Source organism: Nelumbo lutea, chromosome 3 (assembly GCF_056320005.1).
Source record: "Nelumbo lutea isolate HS-2025 chromosome 3, American lotus-T2T, whole genome shotgun sequence".
Taxonomy (NCBI): domain Eukaryota; kingdom Viridiplantae; phylum Streptophyta; class Magnoliopsida; order Proteales; family Nelumbonaceae; genus Nelumbo; species Nelumbo lutea.
The window spans coordinates 70809376-70833947 of NC_142686.1; the positions used below are offsets into that span (position 1 = coordinate 70809376).

General features: G+C 33.7%; 1 protein-coding gene and 1 pseudogene across 3 annotated transcripts in view; one reads left to right on the plus strand and one right to left on the minus strand.

Annotated features, from left to right (window-relative positions):
- Positions 1-21182, minus strand: part of LOC148865453 (ubiquitin C-terminal hydrolase 12-like) — a 35335-nt gene extending 14153 nt beyond the window's left edge. Inside the window, exons 1-10 of one of the 3 annotated variants that reach the window (XM_088978621.1) lie at positions 20975-21182; positions 20637-20762; positions 20342-20515; positions 19404-19464; positions 18635-18744; positions 18385-18459; positions 15385-15463; positions 15097-15243; positions 14922-15002; positions 14720-14839 (exon numbers count right to left, since the gene is read on the minus strand). In XM_088978621.1, the coding sequence (XP_088834747.1) occupies positions 14720-14839; positions 14922-15002; positions 15097-15243; positions 15385-15426 (390 nt within the window). In that variant the 5' untranslated portion in view covers positions 15427-15463; positions 18385-18459; positions 18635-18744; ... (2 more) ...; positions 20637-20762; positions 20975-21182. Of the gene's footprint in view, positions 1-14719; positions 14840-14921; positions 15003-15096; positions 15244-15384; positions 15464-18384; positions 18460-18634; positions 18745-19403; positions 19465-20341; positions 20516-20636; positions 20871-20974 lie in introns of those variants that run through there. The other 2 variants (XM_088978620.1, XM_088978619.1) reach the window with 2 other exon arrangements.
- Positions 17523-18179, plus strand: LOC148865454 (small ribosomal subunit protein eS19x pseudogene; annotated as a pseudogene).
- Positions 21183-24572: the final 3390 nt, after the last annotated feature.

Here is a 24572-nt window from a genome sequence, read left to right on the forward strand (position 1 = left end):
AGTCTCCCTTTACATTTAGATGAACCACTTAAATCTCTCAAAATATGCTAAATCCACTCACTCAGACTTATAAGTGACAAACATAACCAATAGGAACCGATTCAAGCTAATCCACTCTGGCGACGTAAACGTGCATGTGTCAAACTAACTAACCTAAACTTTTAAGGATAAAAAAATATGCTTTTGTATTTCATAGAGAAATATTTCAAAACACTAACAATTTGATATTCAGAAAAGTCTTCAAAAACCCAAACGAATAACACGTTAAGTTATTAGTGCCAAATTACAAACAACGATCACTCCCAATATCTTCAAACAATCCACCCAATATATTCTGTTAGAATAGAGAACTAACAAAAGCCAACATGGCCATACCAAATTGGAACCGACACAACCATTTCATTTCGGCAGAAACTATACCGATAAAACGAAAGCATAGGAAGGAATAATTCACTTTATTTAAAAAGTTCAACCAAAGCTAATCGATAGATTCCTAGAATGATGCCATGAAAGAAAACTGTAACTGAAATCAATCCAAACAATCCAAGACTATCCAAACCATGCTAATATATCAATTGAAAAACTAAACTAGAGTCAACCCATACAAAACAAGATGCGGACAATTTTACATTATTCCCTTACTAACCAACCAACCCTGCTGCAAATGAATCAAATTCAACATAGAGAAAACCATCTGGTAGATATCAAAAATAGCTCTGGCTATATATTCTCCCAAATCTAAGTTAAACAAAACCAACATATTTAGAGAATTTGGGAAATCAACTCAACTCCATCAAAAAGTGAACCTTTCCTACTCAAATCAAAACAAAACAAATAAAAAACAACCAATTTAAACAATCCCATTTAAACAACATACATAATAATTGAGATATAACTTGATATCAATCACATCAACCAACAAACTAACCTAAACTTTTAATGATCAAAAAAGAATTTTCTTATTTCATATCGAAATATTTCAAAGCACTAGCAATTTCATAATGAGAAAAGTCATCAAAAATCCTAACGAAAAACACATTAAACTATTAGTGCCAAACTACAAATAGCGATCACTCTCAGCATCTTAAAACAATCCACCGAATATAATCTGTTACAACATAGCACTTACAAAGCCAACATGGCCAACCCAAATTGGAATCAACACAACCATTTTATGTCGGCTCAAACCATCATTCCGTAACCGATAAAACAGAAGCATAGGAAGGAATTATCCACTTTATTTAAAAAATCCAATCAGAGCTATAGATTAGCTTCCCATAACGATGCCATCAAAGAAGACCGTAGCTGAAATCAATCCAAACAATCCAAAACTATCCAAACCGTCCTAATCTATCAATTCAAAAACTAAACAAAAATCAATCCACACGAAACAAGATGATGACAATTTGAGATTATTCCCTTTCTAACCAACCAACTCCGATGCAAATGAATTAAACTCAACATAGAGAAATCATCTGGTAGAGATCGAATATAGCTAAGATTAATCAAACCCATTCTTCCAAATCCTGAGAAACTGAGTCTAACCAAACCTAGGTAGAATCAACAATAGATTATCCAAAACTAACCCAAACTGTGGCAAACCAATCAAACATCAATCAAATCAATACCCACTAACAAAGCATATTAGCGAAACAAATTCCCCTCACTAATAGAAATGAACCCGACATACGTAAATAAAGCAGGAAATCATGTCAACTCCTCTAAAAAAAATATAACTAGAGTAGGAAAATAAAACAAATAAACATTGATCAATCCAAACAGTCTCGTCTAAACAATATAAAACAAAACAAAGAACAAACTTGACTTAATCAATTTATCCCACAAGAATAGAGCGTATTACAACTCTAATCACACTATTCTTAATTAAACAAACCCACTATAACTTATACCACAGGACGGTAATCTCCCAATTCTAAATTAAACAAAACAAACATATTTAGAGAAGTTGGGAAACCAACTAACCTAAACTTTTAAGGATAAAAAAAGATGCTTTTGTATTTCATAGAGAAATATTTCAAAACTCTAACAATTTGATAATTAGAAAAGTTTTAAGAAACCCAAACAAATACATGTTAAGCTATTAGTGCCAAACTACAAACAACGACCACTCCCAGTATCTTCAAACAATCCACCCAATATATTCTGTTAGAACAGAGCACTAACAAAAGCCAACATGGCCATCCCAAATTGGAACCAACACAACCATTTTATATCAGCTGAAACTATCATTCTATAACCGATAAAACAGAAGCATAGGTAGGAATAATTCACTTTATTTAAAAAGTCCAACCAAAGCTAATCGATAAATACCCAGAATGATGCCATCGAAGAAAACCGTAGCTAAAATTAATCCAAACAATCCAAGACTATCCAAACCGCCCTAATCTATCAATTCAAAACTAAATTAGAGTCAACTCACACGAAACAAGATGCGGACAATTTTACATTATTCCCTTACTAACCAACCAACCCTGATGCAAATGAATCAAACTCAACATCGAGAAAACCATTTGGTAGATATTGAATATAGCTACTTAATCAAACCCATTCTTCCTAATCCTGTGCAAAACCTCGGTAGGAGCAAATACAAATTTTCCAAAACTAACCAAGCCGTGGCAAACCATTCAAACATCAATCAAACGAATACCCACTAACGAAGCATGTTAGCAAAACAAAATCATCTTACTAACAGAAAATAACTCACATGAATAGAGCTTATTAAAATTCTAATCACACTATTGTTAATTAAACAAACCCACTATAACTTATACCACATGCCGGATGCAAATGAATCAAATTAAACATAGATATAATCAAACTCATTCTTCCAAATCCTAAGAAACTGAGTCTAACCAAACCTAGGTAAAAGCAACAACAGATTATCCAAAACTAACCCAAGTTGTGGCAAACCAATCAAACATCAATCAAATCAATACCCACTAACAAAGCATATTAGCGAAATAAATTCCCCTCACTAACAGAAAAGAACCCGACATACGTAAATAAAATGGAAATCAAGTCAACTCTAGAAAAACTCGTAGGAAAACAAAACAAATAGACATTGATCAATCCAAACAATCCCGCCTAAACAATCTAAAACAAAACAAAGAAGAAACTTGACTTAATCAATTTATCGCACTAGAATAGAGCCTATTATAACTCTAATCACACTATTCTTAATTAAACAAATCCACTATAACTTATACCACAGGACAGATAATCTCTCAATTTTAAGTTAAACAAAACAAACAAATTTAGAGAAGTTGGAAAATCAACTCAACTCCATGAAAAAAGTTAATCATTTCCTACTCAAATCAAAACAAAGCAAAGAAACAACGACCAATCCAAACAAATCCATTTAAACAACGTAGAAAATCATAGAGACCAAACTGGACATAAATCACATCACCCCCTTAAATTCTCCGTTTACAATTAGACGAATCACTTAAATCTCCCAAAATATGCTAAATCTACTCACTCAGACTTATCAGTGCCAAACATAACTAATAAAAATCGATTCATGATAATCCACTCTGCCGATGTAAACGTGCATGTGCCAAACCAACTAACCTAAACTTTTAAGGATAAAAAAAGATGCTTTTGTATTTTATAGAGAAATATTTCAAAGCACTACAATTTCATAATAAAAAAAGTCTTCAAAAACCCAAACGAATAACACGTTAAACTATTAATGCCAAACTACAAACAACGATCACTCATAGCATCTTTAAACAATCCACCCAATATATTCAGTTGAACAGAGCACTAACAAAAGCCAAGATGGCCATCCCAAATTGGAACCAACACAACCATTTTCATGTTGGCCGAAATCATCATTCCGTAACTGATAAAACAGAATCATATGAAGGAATAATTCACTTTATTTAAAAAGTCTAACCAAAGCTAATCGATAGATTCCCAAAATGATGCCATCAAAGAAATCTGTAGCTGAAATCAATCCAAACAACCCAAGACTATGCAAACCGTCCTATTATCAATTGAAAAACTAGAGTAGAACCAACCCACACGAAACAAGTTCGATCCGAACTCAGACTTGGGCATAACCCAAGCCCGACCAGTTAATAACTTCATGGTTAAATAAATTATAATTACATGAATAATTTGGTAAATTCAATAAATATAAATATACGGATAATAACTTAATTTTGTAAAATAAACAAATCAATAATTGAATTTAATAAAATAACTAAATATTCATTTATTATTGGTGTCGAGTTGAATTGAATAAATAAATGTTTATACATAATAGTGTATCTAATGTATTAAAATATATAAATGAATAATTTGATTTATTAAAATAAATAAATAAATAAAATTTCATTAATTATTGGGACGGGACAGATACATACTATACCACACTAGACCTACCTCGTTGATAACAAAAAAATAACGATCACGAGAGAGAAAAATAAATTAATAATTAATTTATTAAACTAAATAATAAAATCTATTTATAATGTGATTCAATTCATTTAGTAAAATAATAAGTGAATATCGAATCGATCTAAAACCTAGCCCAGCCCATTAATAACCCAAAATATTAGACTCGGGGAGGGAGAGATATAGTGAAATAATTTGTTGATAAAATTAAATCGTTTAGAAATTTAAATATATAAAATTTTTAACTTACTAAATTAAATATATAAATTAACTGGTGAGGAAATGAGAGAGTACGCTAGGTTCGACTCAAGAGATAGAGCTGAGGGTTGGGTTGGGCTTGAAGTTGGGCTTTAATATATTGTATTGAAATAAAAACAAAGCCCTCCTCGAACATGCAACTATCTGTGAATAGGTTTAATCCCAACTCAGACCCTAACATGTTAATAAATTATTAATTAATGGAATAAATAAGTAAATTAAATAAATAACAATCTAAGGATAATAATTTACATAATTTTGTAAAATATATAAATGAATAATTTAATTATTTTATTTCCTCATTGTGCTTTGGTCTCTATATGAACGTCGGGCTCATACTCAAGATCTAGGCCCGAAGTTCGATCTAGGCTCAGACTTGGGGATAAATATGTTATATTGATATAAACACAAATCCCAATCCAACCCTAGCCTGACCAGTTAATAATTTTAATCCCAAATGACACCAAACCTATTGAGAGCCCTAAATATTTGGCTCAGGGAGAGAGATTGAAATAACTTCATTGTTAAATAAATCATTAATTACATGAAGAATTTGGTAAATTCAATAAATATAAATATATGGAAAATACCTTACTTAATTTTGTAAAATAAACAAATCAATAATTGAATTTAATAAAATAACTAGATATTCATTTATTATTGGTGTCGGGTCGAATCAAATAAATAAAAGTTTACACATAATAGTCTATCTAATGTATTAAAATATATAAATGAATAATTTGGCTTAGTAAAATAAATAAATAAATAAAACTTCATTAATTATTGGAATGAGAGAAGTACATGCTATACCACACTAGACCTAACTCGTTGACAACCCAAAAAATAAGGATCAAGAGAGAAAAATAAATTATTAAAATAAATAATAAAATCTATATATAATGACTCAATTCATTTAGTAAAATAATAAATAGATATGCAATCAATCTAAAAGCTATCCCGGCCCATTGATAATCTAAAATATTAGACTCGGGGAGGAAGAGATATAGTGAAATAATTTGTTGTTAAAATTAAATCGTTTAGAAAATTAAATAAATAAAATTTTTAAATTACTAAATTAAATATACAAATTAATTGTGTGAAAATGAGAAAGTACTAAAGAATAACAATTTCCTCGTTGGGCTCGACTCAAGAGATAGACCTGATGGTTAGGTTGGGTTTGAAGTTGGGCTTCAATATATTCTATTGATATAAAGGCAAAGCCCTTCCCGAACATGCCACTAACAGTGAATAGGTTTAATCTCAACTTAGATCCTAACCTGTTCATAAATTATTAATTAATGGAATAAATTAGTAAATTAAATAAATAGAAATCTATGAATAATAATTTACATAATTTTGTAAAATATATAAATGAATAATTTAATTTAATAAAATAAATATAATATCCAAGCTATGTAGAACAAACCCCACCCATTGACAACCTTTAAATGTTGGACACAGAGCGGTCATAAAGAGAGGGAAATAATTAAATAATCTAGTAAATTAAATCAACAAAATCTTTTAACTTTTTAAAATAAGTATATAAATAATTAGGCATGAAAATAAGAGAGAATGGTCGGCCTAGGCTTAGACGTGGGCTTTAATAAGTTATGTTGATAAAAAGGCAGAGCCCAAACTAAACGTGGCTCGACCAACCGATACCTATCCTATTGATAACCCTTATTAGGCTTAGGTTGGGGGGGGGGGGGAGAGAGAGAGAGAAAGAGAGAAATAACTTATTACTTAAATGAATTATTAATTACTTGAATAGTTTAATAAATTAAATAAATAGTTATCTATGGATAACAGTTTACTTAATTTTGTAAAAAAATTAATGATTAATTTTGTTTAGTAAAATAAAATAATAAAATTTCATTTATTATTGGAACATGACAAGTGCAACTTATCACATACCTGACCAAATGTATCGATTGCCCTAAAAATATAATAATTTAATTTAGTAAAATAAATAAATAAAATTTCTGTTATTATTGGGACAAGTGTATAGCCTATTCGACACAAGAACTAATCCATTGATAATCTTAAAAAGGGAGAGAAAGAGAAAGAGAAATACATTGTTCATAAATTAAATCATTAATTAGATTAATAATTTAGTTAAGTAAATAAATAAAATCTATGGATAAGAATTTACTAACTTTTGGTAAAATAAATAAATATCCAAGCTTTCTAGATCTAAGCCCACCCAATCCATTGACAACCCTAAATATGTAACTCGCAAAGAGAGAGAGAGCGCGCGAGAGAGAGAGAGAGAGAGAGAATTTCTTTATAAAGTAAATAATTTATTAAATTCATTAAATAATTTCTTTAACTTAATAGAATAACAACATAAATAATTAGGTGAAAAAATGAGAGAGAAACAAAGAATTTCCTCATAGTGCTTTGGGCTCTATTTGAACACCGGGCTCATGCTCAGGATCTAGGCCCGAAGTTCAATCTAGACTCAGACTTAGAAATAAATATGATATATTGATATAAACGCAAATCACAATCCAACCCTAGCCCGACCAGTTAATAATTTTAATGCCTAATGAGACCTAAACTATTGAGAACCCTAAATATTTGGCTCAAGGAGAGAGATTGAAATAACTTAATAGTTAAATAAATTATTAATTACATGAATAATTTGGTAAATTCAATAAATATAAATATATGGATAATACCTTACTTATTTTGTAAAATAAACAAATCAATACTTGAATTTAATAAAATAACTAAATATTCATTTATTATTGGTGTCGGGTTGAATTGAATAAATAAAAGTTTATACATAATAGTGTATCTAATGTATTAAAATATATAAATGAATAATTTGGTTTATTAAAATAAATAAATAAACAAAATTTCATTAATTATTGGGACGTGACAGATAATAAAATCTAGACCTAACTCGTTGATAACCAAAAAAATAACGATCAAGAGAGAAAAATAAATTATTAATTTATTAAACTAAATAATAAAATCTATTTTTAATGACTCAATTCATTTAGTAAAATAATAAGTAAATATCGAATCGATCTAAAACCTCGCTCGGCCCATTGATAACCCAAAATATTAGACTCGGGTAGGGAGAGATATAGTGAAATAATTTGTTGATAAAATTAAGTTGTTTAGCAAATCAAATAAATAAAATTTTTAACTTACTAAATAAAATATATAAATTAACCGGTGAGGAAATGAGAGATTTCTAGGAAATGAGAGAAACAAAGAATAAAACTTTCCTTATCACAATCCGAGCTTTATATGATCAAGCACGCTCAAAATCTCAGCTCGATGGTTGGCCTAGGCTTAGACTTGGGCTTTAATAAGTTATGTTGGCACAAAGGCAGAGCCCAAACTAAAAGTGGCCCGACCAACCGATACATATCCTATTGATAACGCTAAATATAAGGCTCAGGTTGGAGGGGGGAGAGAGAGAGAGAAAGAGAGATAACTTATTAGTTAAATGAATTATTAATTATTTGAATAGTTTAATAAATTTAATAAATAAGAATCTATGGATAACAATTTACTTAATTTTGTACGAAAATTAATGATTAATTTGTTTTAGTAAAATAAATTAATAAAATTTCATTTATTATTGGGACAATTCATTAATTAACAATTTAGTAAATTAAGTAAATAGAAATCTATAGATAATAATTTACTTAAATTTGTAAAATAGATAAATCAATAATTAACCTTAGCAAAAAATAAATAAATATTAACTTGTGATTGGTGCAAGACTGGTCCAAGCTATCCAAATCCAAACCCGCACCATTGACAACCGTAAATATTGGTCACAGATTGAATTAAATAAAAAAATTATGGAGAATAATTTATTTAATCTATTAATGCAAATAACAATTTGTTCATAAATTAAATAATTAATTAGTTTAATAATTTAGTTAAGTAAATAAATAAAATCTATGGATAATAATTTACTAACTTTTGGTAAAATAAATAAACATCCAAGCTATCTAGATCTAACCCCAATACTGATTTTAGAAACATTTTTGTATGACTCTTGTAGTCATTTGAAGCTTCTATAAGATATTGTGGTTTGCCCAGCAAAAATCGGTTAAAAATTTAGATTCAACGTTGGGCCTTTCTCTATAATATTGAATGAGTTTTTCAGCATGAAACCTAGTTCACTTGGCTCATTTTAAGTTTCTAGATTAATGGGAAGATGACTCATATTTTTCTAAACCCTAGAACTTTTGGGGAGATTTTTCTCTCCTATTTTGCCACTAGCCAATTTTAATTTTTTGCTTTCAACCGTGTTTTGACCAAGGATGTGTCAAGTACTTCCAATGCACTTCTTGGAAATGTGGAGACCTCCAATAGCATGATAACAATAGTGCAACTCAATGGAACAAACTTTCTGGAGTGGTCTCAATCAACTTAACTTACCATCATAGAAAGAGGTAAGTTGGGATTTATTACAGGCAAGGAAGTGAAGTTGAAGCCTGAAGATCCAAAGTTTGCTAAATGGGAGAAAGACAACTTGTTGGTAATGTCATGGTTGGTTTGCTCAATTCAACCTCATATTGCCAGTTATCTATATGTTCCTATCCACTACCAAAGATACTTGGGATAGAGTTGTTGCTACCTACTCCCAAACTAAGAATACAACTAGAGTGCATCATATTCAAAGAGAAGTTGTAGTATGCGTCAAGGGGAGAGATCAGTGCCCATGTGTTTTTTCCCTACAATCACTTTGGGATGAAATAGAACACTTGAAGGTTTTCTAATGTAAAAGCCCTATAGACAATGAGCAGTACCATATGTATATTAAGGAGAATAGAGTATTTGACTTTCTGGTTGATTGAATCCTGTGTTTAACTTTACAAGGCAACACATTCTTAGTGCAGATATTGTCGCTCTTTCAGCTACCTACTCCCTGCTGCAGGGAGAGTAGAAGAGCTACTAATGATGCAACCTCTGGTGACTGAGCACTTAACATTTATGTCATCTAAACTCAAGTAAAGCACAAACAAGCACATTGTCAATGAAAAGCCTAAAGATGTGGTGTGTGAGTAGTGTAAGAAGCCTAGACATACCAAAGGATAGATGTTGGAAATTAAATCCTTATTTGAAACCAATGTTGAAGACAAGGAGGCAGGTAATGCTCATTTGGCCACTGTTGGCAGTGGCGTTCAGGCCATTTCTGCTTCATCTTCCTTCCCTAGACCACTCTGATTTGATGGATAAACTTCAGAGTCTCTTGCTACACCTACAAAAGAGTAGGGGACATCTATATTCACTAGTACTGATTTTTTCTTTCAAAAAGGTAAGGTAAATTTATTAAAATCATAAAAAAAGAATACAAAGAGGCTCCACACAAGAGCCAAAGCTAGGCATGGGGCCCAATATACATTACAACTCAAGAAGGATTCTAGAGCTCAAAAGGGCTCCAAACACCCTGGTTTGGTGACCTTTTACAGATGCAATCCAAGACACCAACTTGCCAAAGGAAATGGAAATATGATTGTCTACATCTTTTGCCTTGTTCTGGAATAATATGTTGCTTCTTTCAACCCAGATGGTGCTGATCACAGCTACAGGAAAAGTTCTCCGTACACTTTTAGCCAACTTGGATAGAACTTTGAGATTCCAACATCATAGCAGATCCAACATTGTACTTGGCAAAGGAAATGGAAATATGACTGTCTACATCTTTTGCCTTGTTCTGGAATAATCTGTTGCTTCTTTCCGCCCAGATGGTGCCGATCACAGCTGCAGGAAAAGTTCTCCGTACACTTTTAGCCAACTTGGATAGAACTTTGAGATTCCAACACCATAGCAGATCCAACATTGTACTTGGCATGGCCCAGGATAAACCCACAGAAGTTAAGAAGTGTCTCCATAAACAAATAGAAACAGAACAATGTAAAAACAAATGGTTACTTTACTCATCCTGTTGACGACATAACACAATGTAACTCTTGAACCTGCATTCCTCTTCTCACCAGGCTCTTCGTGGTTAGGCATCTAGTATCCAAGACAGCCGCCCAAACTAAAGCATTTACTTTTGGTGGGGGGTATCGACTTCCAAATAATAGCAGCAGGAAGTTTAGGTCCATCTCCCTCTAACAAGTTTCGGCAAAGGACCTCACTGAAAATATTCCATCTGCACTCCAGTCCCAGCTCCAACTGTCTTTTTCAAGCAAGTTTATGGCTTGATTGAATATCAGCTCAAACAACTACCTCACTTGATTGATTTCCCAATCCTGAAAATTTCTTCTGAACATGGGACTCCAAATGCTTCCTGATTGTCTGCAAGAAGAAACATTTGGGGGAACATCTCTGCCAATGGCCTTTCAGTACACCACTTGTCCTTCCAAAAGCTTAATCGCTGCCCATTCCCAACTTCAAAGCCAGACCTTTACTCAGCAAGGCATAAATGTCCATGATCTTCTTCCAAAGAGAGAACCCTAAGGAAGTGACATTAGAACTGATTACCCAGTCCCCTCTACCAGTGTCATATTTAGCTGCTACCGGTCCTCTCTATCAGACCTCTACTCAGCAAGGGATAATAGAGTCCAGATCCATTTACCTAGGAGGGTTTCATTAAATAATTTCAGCTTTCTAATCCCCCAAACCTCCTTTTTCCTTTGGGAACATACTTGGTCCCAACTGACCAAGTGAATTCTCTTTTCCTCATCCCAACATACCAGCCATTCTAGTGCTAAGACAGGTACTGCACTTGCATGTTTCTCCTCTAACAACTCTTGGATTGTAGACCCTAGGGCTAAGTGTCCACATGACTGGTATGCCTTCTTCCTTCACCTCATATAGCTCCAAGGAAGAGTAAAATTACGGTAGCTAATGGATCTCAAACTCCAATTTCCGGTCTAGGTGAAGCCACACTTACCAACGACCTCCCTCACCTTGGGCTCTATCCTTAATGTACCTTAGTTACATAAAAACCTATTATCTATTTGTTCCTTTACAAAATCCCATAATTATTCTATGAACTTTCCTATTCATTGTATCTTCTAGGGACCTAAACACAGGGAGGATGATTGGAAGTGGACATGAGGCTGATGGAGTCTATCCTTTTTATCACACATCTGAACAAGGATTGTTGTGCCAGATTGAGTCCCATCCTAATGAAATTTTGGGTCTTTTAGAATTATGGCAATGTCGTCTTGCCCTATGTCTTTTGGTTCCATGAAACTTTCATTTCCAAAATTGTTTAATTGTGTCAAACTTGAATTTTCAATGTGAAGTCTATAATTTGTCAAAGCAATATACAACCACATATTCTATGAGTAACAAAAGTAATTTTGCATTTTCTTTGATACTACATACTAATGTTTGGGGCCCTTATACTATTCCCTGCATGGGTGAATATAAGCATTTCTTGATTATCATTGATGAGTTTTTCTGGCATATGTGGTTGTATTTGATTAAGAGTTGGGATGAGGTACAATTTTCAGAATTTTCTGAATATGGGGTAAAAACAGTTTGAGAAAAGAGTTAAAATCATTAGATCTGGCAATGCTCTTATGAGTGTTTCTTGACAAGAGGGAATTATTCATCAAAGATCGTGTGCTCCATACCCCTCAATACAATGGGGTTGCTAAATGGAAGAACAGATATGTGGTTGAGGTGGCGCAAGAGTATTCCAGATGCATATTCCCACTCATTTATCGAGAGATGTTGAGACTGCAATGTATCTTATAAATGACTTCCATCAGAACATCAAATCTTCAGTCTCCCCACTAACTCCTTTTCCCTGATGAATCAATGTTTAACTTACCACTAAAGGTCTTTGATTGTATTCGTCACTTTTTCATGATATTAATCCTTCTAGACATAAGTTTGATCTCATTCCATCAAGTGTATCTTCCTTGGTTATTCTAATGTTCATAAGGGATAAAAGATGTTTCAGTCCACATTCTAGAATGAGAAACCTCATTTTGAAACGAGATATGTATCTAAGGATGTTACTTTCCTTGAGTCCTTTGCCTTTCTTCCAATCATCACATCCTTCTCTTCAAGGGGAGAGCATTAGTGAATACCAGACTCCCTTTTGCTTCCTTGTTCCTGCTCCAATTTCTACCTGTCCATCTACTTTTCCTACTTGACAGTAGTTTTTTATCAGGCACAGTAAGAAGGCGACCCTTGATGTTGAGTGTCCAACACAATCTAAACGCATCTACTATTGAACCTAATGTCTCAAAATCTGATCTTGTTCTTCCTATGCCACCTGGAAAGGAAAGCAGGAATACAAAACCAATTACCCCATTATTATTTCCTACGATGCTCTCTCACCCTGCTATTATGTCTATATTTCCATTATTTATTCTATTTCTACTCGTTTTGTTGTGGATGCAATGCATTTACCTTAGTGGAAGGAGGCTATGAACCAGGAGATGGAGGCTCTCATAAACAACCAAGCTTGGGAGATTGTTTACGTTCCCAAGGACAAGATTCCTATTGGGTGCAGATGGGTATACACTATTAAACACAAGGTTGATAGTTCAATTGATAGATACAATGCTTGTTTGGTGGCGAAGAGGTATACCCAAACTTATGGCATAGACTAACAGGAGACATTTGCTCCTATGGTTAAGACATTCTATTAAGACATTCTATCAAAAAATGCCAAAAAATTCAAAAGAAATGCAAAAAAAATAAAAAATATTAAACAATAGTATTAATAAGAAATATAAACTTAATTTTAAAATTAATGGTTTAAAGAACTTATTATATAAAATTATTCATCCCTAGAAGGAACAAGAGCTCTGAAACACAAGCAAATTCATCATCCCTTAAACACAAGCACAATGACCCGATGGCTCCTTCACTTGTGCCTCTCTCTACTCTACCCTCTCCTCTCCAGTCTCCAATCTTTCCTATTAAAGAAATCTGGTCAAGGCCAATTCCTCTAAAAATAGTTGTGTTCTGTTGGGTATGGAAAACTTGCAAAAGAAAAAACCCTATATGTGCTTGTCCCCAAATTGGTGCATTGTGTAAAGTGAAGAGTGAGGAATGTCACCATTTGCTAATATCTTGCTCTTTTGTTGCCAATATTTGGAACTGGGTTTCATTATTATTTGGGTGCAGGTGGAACTTGCCTGTCTTTTGTTCCATCAACCTTTGGGAAATTGATAGAGAGGGAAGCTAATGTGGAAGTGCATTAGAGCAGCTAGCTTGTGGACTTTATGAGAGGAGGGGAATGCTAGAATTTTTCAAGAAAATGAAAGAAGCCTTGCTGAAGTAGAGGAGTTTATAATTACAAGGGCAACCTCTTGGCTAAAAACTTCAAACTTGTTTGTGGATTTCTCTTTTGACGATTTAAGGAGAAATTGCATAGTAGTAGCATCCATAGCCTCCACAAAGAACAAACTACAAGTAGAATCAGAACGCCCTCCATAGGGAATGGTAAAATTGAATTTTGACGGAAGCAGTCAAGGAAATCCAGGGCCCTCGGGCATAGGAGGGATTCTAAGAGATAAAGACAGCAAGGTGGTAGTGGGCTGGCTGACAAATCCAGAAATAGTTTTGTGGGGTTACAGGGATCTTTTGAAGAATGTTAACTAGCATACAAGAAATATGGCAGTTAGGTTTCAGTGGATTAGCAGATCTGCAAATGCAACCGCTGATTCTTTGGCAAAACAAGGGGTATCAAGGGTTGACCTGTTTTGGGCTACCTTATAATTGTAATTCAGGCTAGTGTTTGTTTATTTGCTTAATGCTAAGTTCCAGGGGGAGGTAACATCTCGCGCCCCCTCTTAAGCTGATTGTACACAATACACTCTTTCTATGGTTAATAAAATTGCACTCATTTATCAAATAAAAAAAAAAAAACTCATCCTTATGGGACCATCCTCAGTTTACAAACCCACTTCATTGCCCACATCCCTCATACAAAAGATATGAAGGATAATTTGATATTTAGTGAACCACTATCAATGGAAACGTTTTTTATCAATAACAGATCAATGGAAACAATTAATTTCTTGATTGACAAAATACCTACAAATTAAACTTTTTGAAAACAGATGCAAATGAAACATTAAGCAAGTACCTTGAAAATGTTGAAAGGCATCTGCTTCTGAATACGGAAGCTGCGAACTTTGTCATGATCCACTAGATCAAAATATATATCCCTTCCAATCTGTTCTACAAGATCCTCATTTCGAGCAACCTAGAGGTAATAATCAAATGCTTTAGCATAGAGTGTTCAATGATAGCTAATAACAAAGAAAGACAATCTTGGAAGCCATAACCTTTATAATAGTATAAAGGTGTGCCTCTGCTTTTTCCTTTTTCTTGTGCTCCTTTTCTTCTTGTTCTTTCTTCAACCTTATCTGAAATATGTTATTGAAGAGCCTCTATTAAAATCATCACAGAAACAGTCAAATTACAAATTCAAATCTACTATACATAGAACAAGTATCTTACCCTAAGGTGTTCAGCAATATCCTTCTCATCCACATTGCAAATTACTTTCTCCTTGTCACTTTCGCGTATATATACAAGCATATATGCATTTGAATACTTCGTGAACTTAAATGGCGTATTTCTGAAGCCAGGATTCATTTGTGGCAACTGTCGAGCAAAAAAGAAAAGGCGGCATAAAATAAAACAGTAATCAAGGTTACCATTGAGAAGCGCAAATTTTTCTTATCTAGATAGAGATGCATTTTTATATGCAAAAAGCACATGTAAGTTTGATTACAAATGTGTCACCTCTTCCTCACCGCCATACTGCTCCTCTAGTGCCCTCTTCATATCTTCTTTTGTTACTCGTTCATCATCAAATTTGAACCTAAAAGCATCAATCACTCAATCGCTATCAGATTTTACGACACTAAAGAGCGCTAACACAGTCATAGTGATACAGGACCAAACATGATAGATAGAGATCCTAAATAGTGAAATTAAGATAAAGATCATTATCGAATAATGATTCAATATATCTCTGATGTTTTGGGAGGGGTGGGCTAGATACAAACATAACTTTTGACCAACGATTAAGGTATTAGTACGATATGCCCGATACAGAGTGTATCATATGGGTATCAGAAGGCACCGATACTGGATACGCTATGACTGGAGGAAGTGTATCCTTTCAGCCGTGTATATCGGCCCGATACGCCACCGTATTTGTGTGTATCATTTAGTATCATCCAATACGGTCCGATACTCAGTGATACGGAGGTGTATCGAGGGCCTGTAATAAAATGCGCTATAAAAATTAGGGGGGGGCGTGATTCGAACCCAAGACACCTACACCCAATAATTAAACACACCTTTAACCATTAAGCCAACATTCATTTTATGATAATAAGTGAAATACATTAACATTTATTCAATTTAATCTCCACAACCAATTCAAATAAATAGCATATATTATATTCAACCACCCTAACTATAAATTAAAAAGAATAATATTTAAGTTTAATATTTTATAAACTAATAGAACATATAATCTATCTAATCCAAATTTATATCAAAAAATGATTTTTAACCTCAAGAAATTTATATAAATAAAATAACTATTTTAGTACTTAAAATTTATAAATTTGCACAAGATATGTATCTTAAAAATTTTAGAAATTATTAATTAGAATTTTAATTTGTATTAAATAACAATGTATTTATTATTTACAAATTATTTGAGAATATAATATAAATGAATCTACATTTATATCAAAAATTAAAACATTTAAAGAAATTAAAATATTAATAATGGAATAATTATTTTCATAATTAAAAATTATGAATTTACATAAGATATGTATGTTCGAAGTTTTAATAGATTTGATATATTTTAAGATTATATATTTTTGTAAATTATTAATTAATATTTTAATTTACATTTTATAATGACATTTTTTGTTTACAAAAATAAAAAATATATATATTATTATTTACCAAAAATTTGAGAATTAAATTTTTAGTTGACCTTCTTTATTAATGTTAAAATTAAAAAATTAAATATAAAATGATTAATATAATAATTCAAATATAATAGTTGCATATGTTTTCTTGCCTTGGACTTTAATAGAAAATAAAATAATAACAGTTGTGTATGTATTAATTTGTAAAAAAACTATATAATATATGTCTTGGACTCTTGATTAATGTATGTATTATCAGTAAAGTTGTATGATATTTATGCATCCTAGTATAATAATTGTAATGTATTTTTTCATATATACCATAAAAATATACATTTCCTATGTATTTATACACTATTTGGGATTATTTTGACATTAGATTTAGTGATGTTAACAATACTTATGGAATTTGTATGCATTTTTCTAATGTATCCAAGTGTTTCCATATTTTTGTTTGTATCCATGTATTTATACACTTTTTGTGATTATTTTGACATTATATTTAGTGATGTTAATATACTTATGGAATTTGTATGCATTTTCCGAACATATCCAAGTGTTTCCACGTTTTCATCTGTATCGATGTGGTGTTCCCAAAGTGTATTTGTATCCGTATCCGATACTTTAATCCTTGCTTTTGACATTTTTTGCATAAAGTGGCCGCTCTCAAGCACAAAACCATGTTCTCGTGATTGTCAACCTCAAATTTACCATTACACCATTCAATGGCCCACAATAACAAAGGTGTATTAAAAGTATGCATACCAATAAATATATGGAAGAAAAATAGCTACTTTAAACATTTAAAACTCCGAGGTGAACAATACAATTGGAAAATAGTAAAGAAAAAGAGACCAAACGATATAGGGGGATGTTTGGGAAAAAACCATAAATATAGTACAGATGATCAATCAAAAACAGCTTATAGTTCAATCAGATCGAAACAATTGCTAGAGATGAGGAATATCAAATTCCTCAATCTAAATGAGGAAAACAGAGTTCTTAAAATCATGTGTATAGTACTAGAGAGGAAAACCTGCCTCAGACGGTGAAGCACGAGGGTCTAGCTACAGCCATGGAGACTGCTAGAACGGTGAAGGATGTTTCCCCTCATGAGTTCGTTAAGGCTTATGCAGCTCATCTGAAGCGATCGGGGAAGACCGAGCATCCTCACTGAACTGATATTGTGAAGACCGCCACATTCAAGGAGCTTGCACCATATGACCCAGATTGGTACTACATCAGAGCCGCTTCCATGGCCCGGAAAATCTACCTAAGACAGGGCATTGGTGTTGGGGGTTTTAGAAGATTTATGGCGGCAGTAAGAGGAATGGCAGTCGTCCTCCACACTTCTGCAAGAGCAGTGGTTCTATTGCCCGACACATTCTTCAGCAGTTGCAGAAGATGAACATCGTTGATATTGATCCCAAGGGTGGAAAGAGAATCACCTCAAGCGGGCAGAGGGACCTGGACCAAGTTGCTGGAAGAATACTGGTTGCTCACTGAGTCATTACATATTCTGTTTTCTGAAGGTCCTGTAGGGCTTTCTTTTAATTTTGATGTAGCCAATAGTATTGTTAGGTGTTTTCCTTCTCTGCTGCTTAGTCATTAAAAGAAGGAATTTGATTTACTTTAGTTATTAAAAAAAAATCATGTGTATAGTAGGATACTTCCATTGCAGGTGTCTGCACTTAATAGCCCATTTTTACCACCTAAAATAGTGCAGCTACGGAAAAATGCTTTTTTTGTTGCTATGGTTGAATGCATTTGATTAACCAGCAATTTTTCCCAAAGTTAACAACAGCCAAACAAAAATATTCAGTGAACAAGCTCTAGTTATACCTACCACTGATCAGAGCTAGTGGGCCTGATAAAAGCATAATAATGTCCACCGTGCACCCCGCCACTGTGAACCAAAACACTGCAAACAAACAAAAGTAAGAACCTGAACATAACAAAATAAAAAATTGACATAAACACAAATATATATTCCTCTCTTAGTCAAAGGTATCATACTTCACCAACCCATCCCAACTTAAATTATATAAATTACTCCTCTGAGAACCAGTATTGTAGGGGAAGCATCATGAAGGTACCTGTGGAGCGTGTAAAGGTTGCAAACTCTTCGATTGGCTTCAGGTGACAGGTATTTTCCATTCTCTCTATCGAGGTCTAGTTCCAGAGGGAACTCATAACGGTCATTTATCTAAACCAAACAAAGCAATTCCGGGAATTAAACCTATTCTCAACAGAATCATATACTATACAAAAAGTATAATTGTGAAAGCGCTTTTACTTAAGGGAAAAATCATCTTACACCCCAAACTACAAGGAAAGGAATGATATAATCAGAGAAAACGAAAGAAAAATAAAACCTGTCACTAAATACAAGTAGAAATCAAATACAAAACAGAGATAACAAGTAGAAATTGATTAAAAAGACATTTCAAGAGATTGTGTAATTCATCTCACCAGGAAAGATGATGAAAACAGTTGTAGCATTCAAAGCAGAAATACAGAAAACAGAGAGAAAACAAACATCTTTTGGTAAAAAGATTGCAGAAAATCAAGTTTTGGGCTTTCCTGTTATTTCTATCACAGAGCAGCCACCATTCTATGGACTCCCATAAGCATCCATGACACTGTAAGATCAAAGTTAAGGTAACTTTCTAAATCAAGTAAAAGAGGAACTTAGATTCTATTCAAGTTTCTAGCAATGTGATTTCTTTAGGCAGCCAACTCTCCAGAATTTTGACTATGTTATATTATAATAGAAAATAATCTTTCTTCATCAAAAACAAAAAGAATTTATTAAATGCAACAACAGAAAGATCAAATGTGGAAGCCATAGTTCTAGGTGTAGACCTCAAAGAGGCAGCCTTCTCCTACAAGAAGTTGAATTCTGGCCGCCTTGTAGATGGATCACCTTTACAGTGAAAAAGCACCTAGGTGTTAGCAAGATGCATTTTTTTTTTAATAACTATGTTAGCAAGATGCATTGGCTACACTAATTTCAAGGAACTAAGATTAAATTACATCGCCTTTTTATCTTTCAATAAAGTTCTCTTTCAGTTTTCATCACAAGAACTGAGATTAAACCTAAAAAAGAACATCTGACACGCATGTACACGTTTTTGTATATAAAGCATAGACATGCATGTGCACGCCCATAAGTCAAAACTTGTAGAAAATAGTGAAGAATATTATGGGATAGCAACTACGAAAAGAATTGTTAAAAAATATAATCAGAGATAGCGAAATCTCCTTCAACCAACACTCAGGTGCAGGGCAAGTCAATACTTATTTCAAACCAAAATAAATCTCTACAAAATCAAGACACAATATGTGTCTTTATTAATCAATTTCATCCATAAGAGAAAAACCTGCAGGTTCAAGATAAACATCCACCTCTTTACAGTCATCAATCTAGAAAATAGATAAGGTAATACCTCCTTGTAAGCAAAACCTTAATACTCTTGGTCATCTCGGACACAAGGAACCAGTATATATCAAATAAGCGTGAAAATGAAAGAGAAAGGAGAAATTACTTCGAAGTTAGTAGATGTAAAAACAAAACAGGGAAAATCTAGACCAGTAACGATATGATTTGCTCCGCTACCAATTCTAGCATTAACATGTGATTGTAGTTTCAAATAGACCTGTAACGATATGATTTGCTCACTCTACTTAAAATCCTTAATCCCAGTACCAATTTCTCAACCCAAAACCATAAACTGCACAAAAAAATGAATTCGAATTCAACGTTTACGCATTCAAGCCGCAGATCCTATAATAATACTCACCCGAAGGAAGACTTCAAAATCCTATACCTCCTCGTCCATGTCCCGATACGATTCGATCAAACACGCAACCCTCTCTTCCTCAGTCAAAGACTCTCCAACGGTTTTCAGCTCCGACGTCCTGGAAAGCAAGTTTCTGATTGTCACTCGCCCGATCTCCCTCCTCAATGAGAGGAACTGCAGAAACCAGCCGCCAACATTGCAGGTTCAAATGCAAGATCAAGAAAATAGACAAAACATCGAAGTAACCCACAAACAAGAAAGCTACTTGGGTTTTAGGGTTTTGAGGATTACTCACATAGGAATTCAAGCTGCGAAGCTCCACCTGAGTGAACTGGCTCTGGAGCCATGGATCGCCATTCGCAGGTAAGTTTGAGGAAATCGAGTGGTCTCTTTTCTAAGAAGCACGATGTCGAGCTCTTTTCTGAATGGAAAACACCAACTCTTATATAGAAATTACTCGATGATCTCTTGCTCTCAGGTCGATTGATAAGGATTTAGACCGTTATAAAATCAATTTAAATGACAAGATAAAGCGTATCAAAGATTGCAGAATAAATACCACGATTCTTACAACGGTATATTTAAAATTCTAACAGAATTAGTCATCGAGCAGTGGTGGCCTTCGGAAATTACCGTGTCCTTCACCTCCATCCAAAGTAGCCAGACAGAAATACTTGTCAAAAAGGGAATAAGCAGCCAGACAGAAAAAGAGAACGGAGTGGGGAGAGGGAATTTTTAGAACGTCCGAAGCCTGTTCATTGGCCGGGCTCGGGCTTGGGTTTTGTCAAAATTCTAATCGGCCTGGCTGGAAGTCCGAGTCCGAGATAGTGTAAAGTTGGGACCGAAGTCCGGACTGTGAGAGTCCACGTTTTATGCACTCGTGGGTTTACTGGATACGTGACCCCACCATTCAGAAGTGACCACATTGGCATTTCGACAAAACACTAATATCAACGGGTGTTCAGCCGTTAGCTGAACAAACCCGGTTTAACCACTCGCAAAAGGACAAAATTCAAAAACAGGGCTTCTTTAAAAAATTTTAATGTCATTCGAACTCTCCCCTCCCCATCTCTTGTCCTCATCTTCTTCCAGCCCCAACCCGAGCATCCCGTTGGCCACTCACCACACACCGCGTGTTGGACTGTGGAAGTGAGATGGAATTCTGAGAATGTCCAAACATAAAAAAGGGACTATCATAATACAAGGTATGATTTGAGAATTCATGACAAAAGTGACCCTTACATAACTGTTCAATTTATATGACAAGTAGGGGTGTACATTCGGTTTGGTTCGGTTCAAACCGATGACCAAACCCACTATTTAGTTTGGTCATATACCTCAATTGAACCGAACGAAACAGGGTTTAAACTGAACCAGTCCATACCGTATTTTAAAAATAAAAGGACTGAGTTAGTAGAAAAGGGAAAAATCAAACAAGAGTTAGTAATTAATAATTAGTAATTACTAATTACTCTTCGATAGTTTGACTCCTAACCCAACTCGGGCACTCCAATGTGGTTGTCTTTTGTTTGTTCCACTTACTAGTTACTGTAATTACTAAATACTAATTAGTAAAGTAGTAATTAATTTAAATTAGTGTTCTTATTTAGTATTGATACTAACAAAAATCCCGATTGGGCTCAAAGCCTAAAGGGAGATTTAAGAAAATGAGTAATATATAAAACAATAATTAAATTAAAGGAAAATTCTTAATTAGTATCGTATACTTTGGGCCTAGTGTCACTTTGGTCCACAAACATTAAAACGTGACAACTCAATACCTGAACTTTCAAAACGTGCTAATCCAATACCTGTCGCTAACCAGTCCATTAAATAGTCGTTAAGTGGCATTTAAAAAGACACAAATGCCCTTCATGTGTCATCTAATTCTCTTTATCAACCGTCCAAATGTTGATAAAATAAATGAACAGTGTCAAATCCTTGCCTCTTCTATTCATGAAAGTTGGGGTCATGTCTTAGTGAGCATTATAGTGACTCCAACTTTCTTGAATAGAAGAGGCAAGGATTTGGCACTGTTCATTTATTTTATCAACATTTGGACGGTTGATAAAGAGAATTAGATGACACATGAAGGGCATTTGTGTCTTTTTAAATGCCACTTAACGCATGGTTAATGGTAGGTATTGGATTGGCACGTTTTGAAAGTTCGGGTACCAATTTTTTGCGTTTTAATGTTTGGGGAGTAAAATGACACTAGGACTAAAGTACAAGGTGGTAATCAAGAATTTTCCCTTAAATTAATGAAACATAATACAATTTATATAAATAATTAATTATATAATATACAATTTTATATAGTAGAGTAGTTTGGTTTTTTGTTCGATTTTATTAAATTTTTAACACATCAAAAACCGAACCAAACCAATACCTGAATTAGCTTATTCAACTTGGTTCAGTTCGGTTTTCGGTTTTTGGTCCAAATTTGAACACCCCGCTTTCCAAGGGAGAGAGATGTAAATCAAGTTGTTCTGGGCCGTAATAAGATTTTGGACCAGCCCTGCACACGGGTCGTGCTGGGCACAACACAATCATGTGGATCGTGTTGGATCGGGGGTTTCAGGTCCATAGGCCTGCACGACACAGCCCAACAAATAGCACAATCTACAATCCCGCAATGGATCAAGTGTAGCCCATTCGAGAAACTAGCCATTGGGGCCCTTGGGCCAATAATGCCCCTTCAATAACTATATCTTATAATTATATATGGACTAGTTTCAGACATTTGGGGCATTTGGGTAAAGTGATAGATTATATATCAACTAGCCTTTGTGGTTCTTTGGGTAATTATATATCCTATAATTATATATCACTAATCCATCCATGCATATATGTATATACTTTGTGTAGAAGAAATATTGTTAGTTTATATTTAATTATTTTTGTGGTAAGGCACAAAATATTTGTTTAAGTCCCTAAATCTTCTTCGGGCAGAGATTCAAGCTCATCCCAACTATATGAGTAAACTGCGTGATTTTATTTCATCATTTTTAAAATCATATCATTGTTAAATTATTGGTGCTTAAATTATTTTTGGGTAAATTACAAAGACCCCCCTATATTATGGGGTCTATGACAAAGACCCCCCCTATACTTTATTTTGCGACAAAGACCCCTTGTACTATGACCATGAAACAAAGACCTCCTTCCATTAGCTTTCCATTGAAATATGCCGTTGAATTTGCGCTAGACACAAGATCTCAATAAATCAATGGATAATAATTAAGTAAATAGAAATAGAAATCTATGGATAATTTTTGGGTATATGTGATTTCTCATAACCTTTTCCATACCTTTTTCTTCTCCGGTGAATAAAATTTATATTTTATTTAGGATTCTCGATTAGTACCATGTACTTTGGGTCTAGTGCCACTTTGGTCCCCGAACTTTAAAATGTGCCAATCCTATTGTTAACAGACCATCAATTATGTGTATCACGTGATGGCATGTGTGTATTAAATATTTTGAAAATGATAAAATTACCCTTCAAAACGTTGTTCATCATCTTCTTCTACATAAATAAGTATCCTGCTCATTATGAAAGGGTTGGAATTCAGTGGCTCTAATGGAGATGAGAAAACGTTAGGTGCATTTCCTAAGCATGTGGGGATGGTGGATATGGTTGAATGAGTTAGATTTATCAATGGTTGTTGGAGTGGTGGGAGAAGGAGGAAAACTAGTTCTAATGGTTGATAAAGAAAACTGAATGATACTTGAAGGGCATTTGTGTCCTTTTGCATACCACTTAACAGCAAACCAACAACAAGTACTGGATTGGCACATTTCGAAAGTTTGAGTACTAAATTGTCGCATTTTAAAGTTCAGGGACCAAAGTGGCACTAGGCTCAAAGTACAGGGTACTAATCGGGAATTTTCCCTTTTATTTATCTTCAAAAAACAACTTTAGGAATTCCATTGATTGTGGTTTGTTTAGTATTAGAAAAAATCATCCTTTGATCCTCGTGTTCTTTAAAACTCCAAGGCAAGCTTCTTTTACTACCACATAAAAGGAGTTGTGGTTCTATCCATATATAGAAAGAAGTACAAGTTTCTTTGTTGTTGTTAGTCATATTCGTGTCTTTATGCAGGGGTAAGCAACTAAGCCATTAATAAAAGCTTACAAATTAGTTTTGAATAAAACTTAGGAGTTAGGAATCAACTATCTCTCGTTTCTTCTTTGTTTTGTCTTTAGTCATATTGTGGGATAAATTGA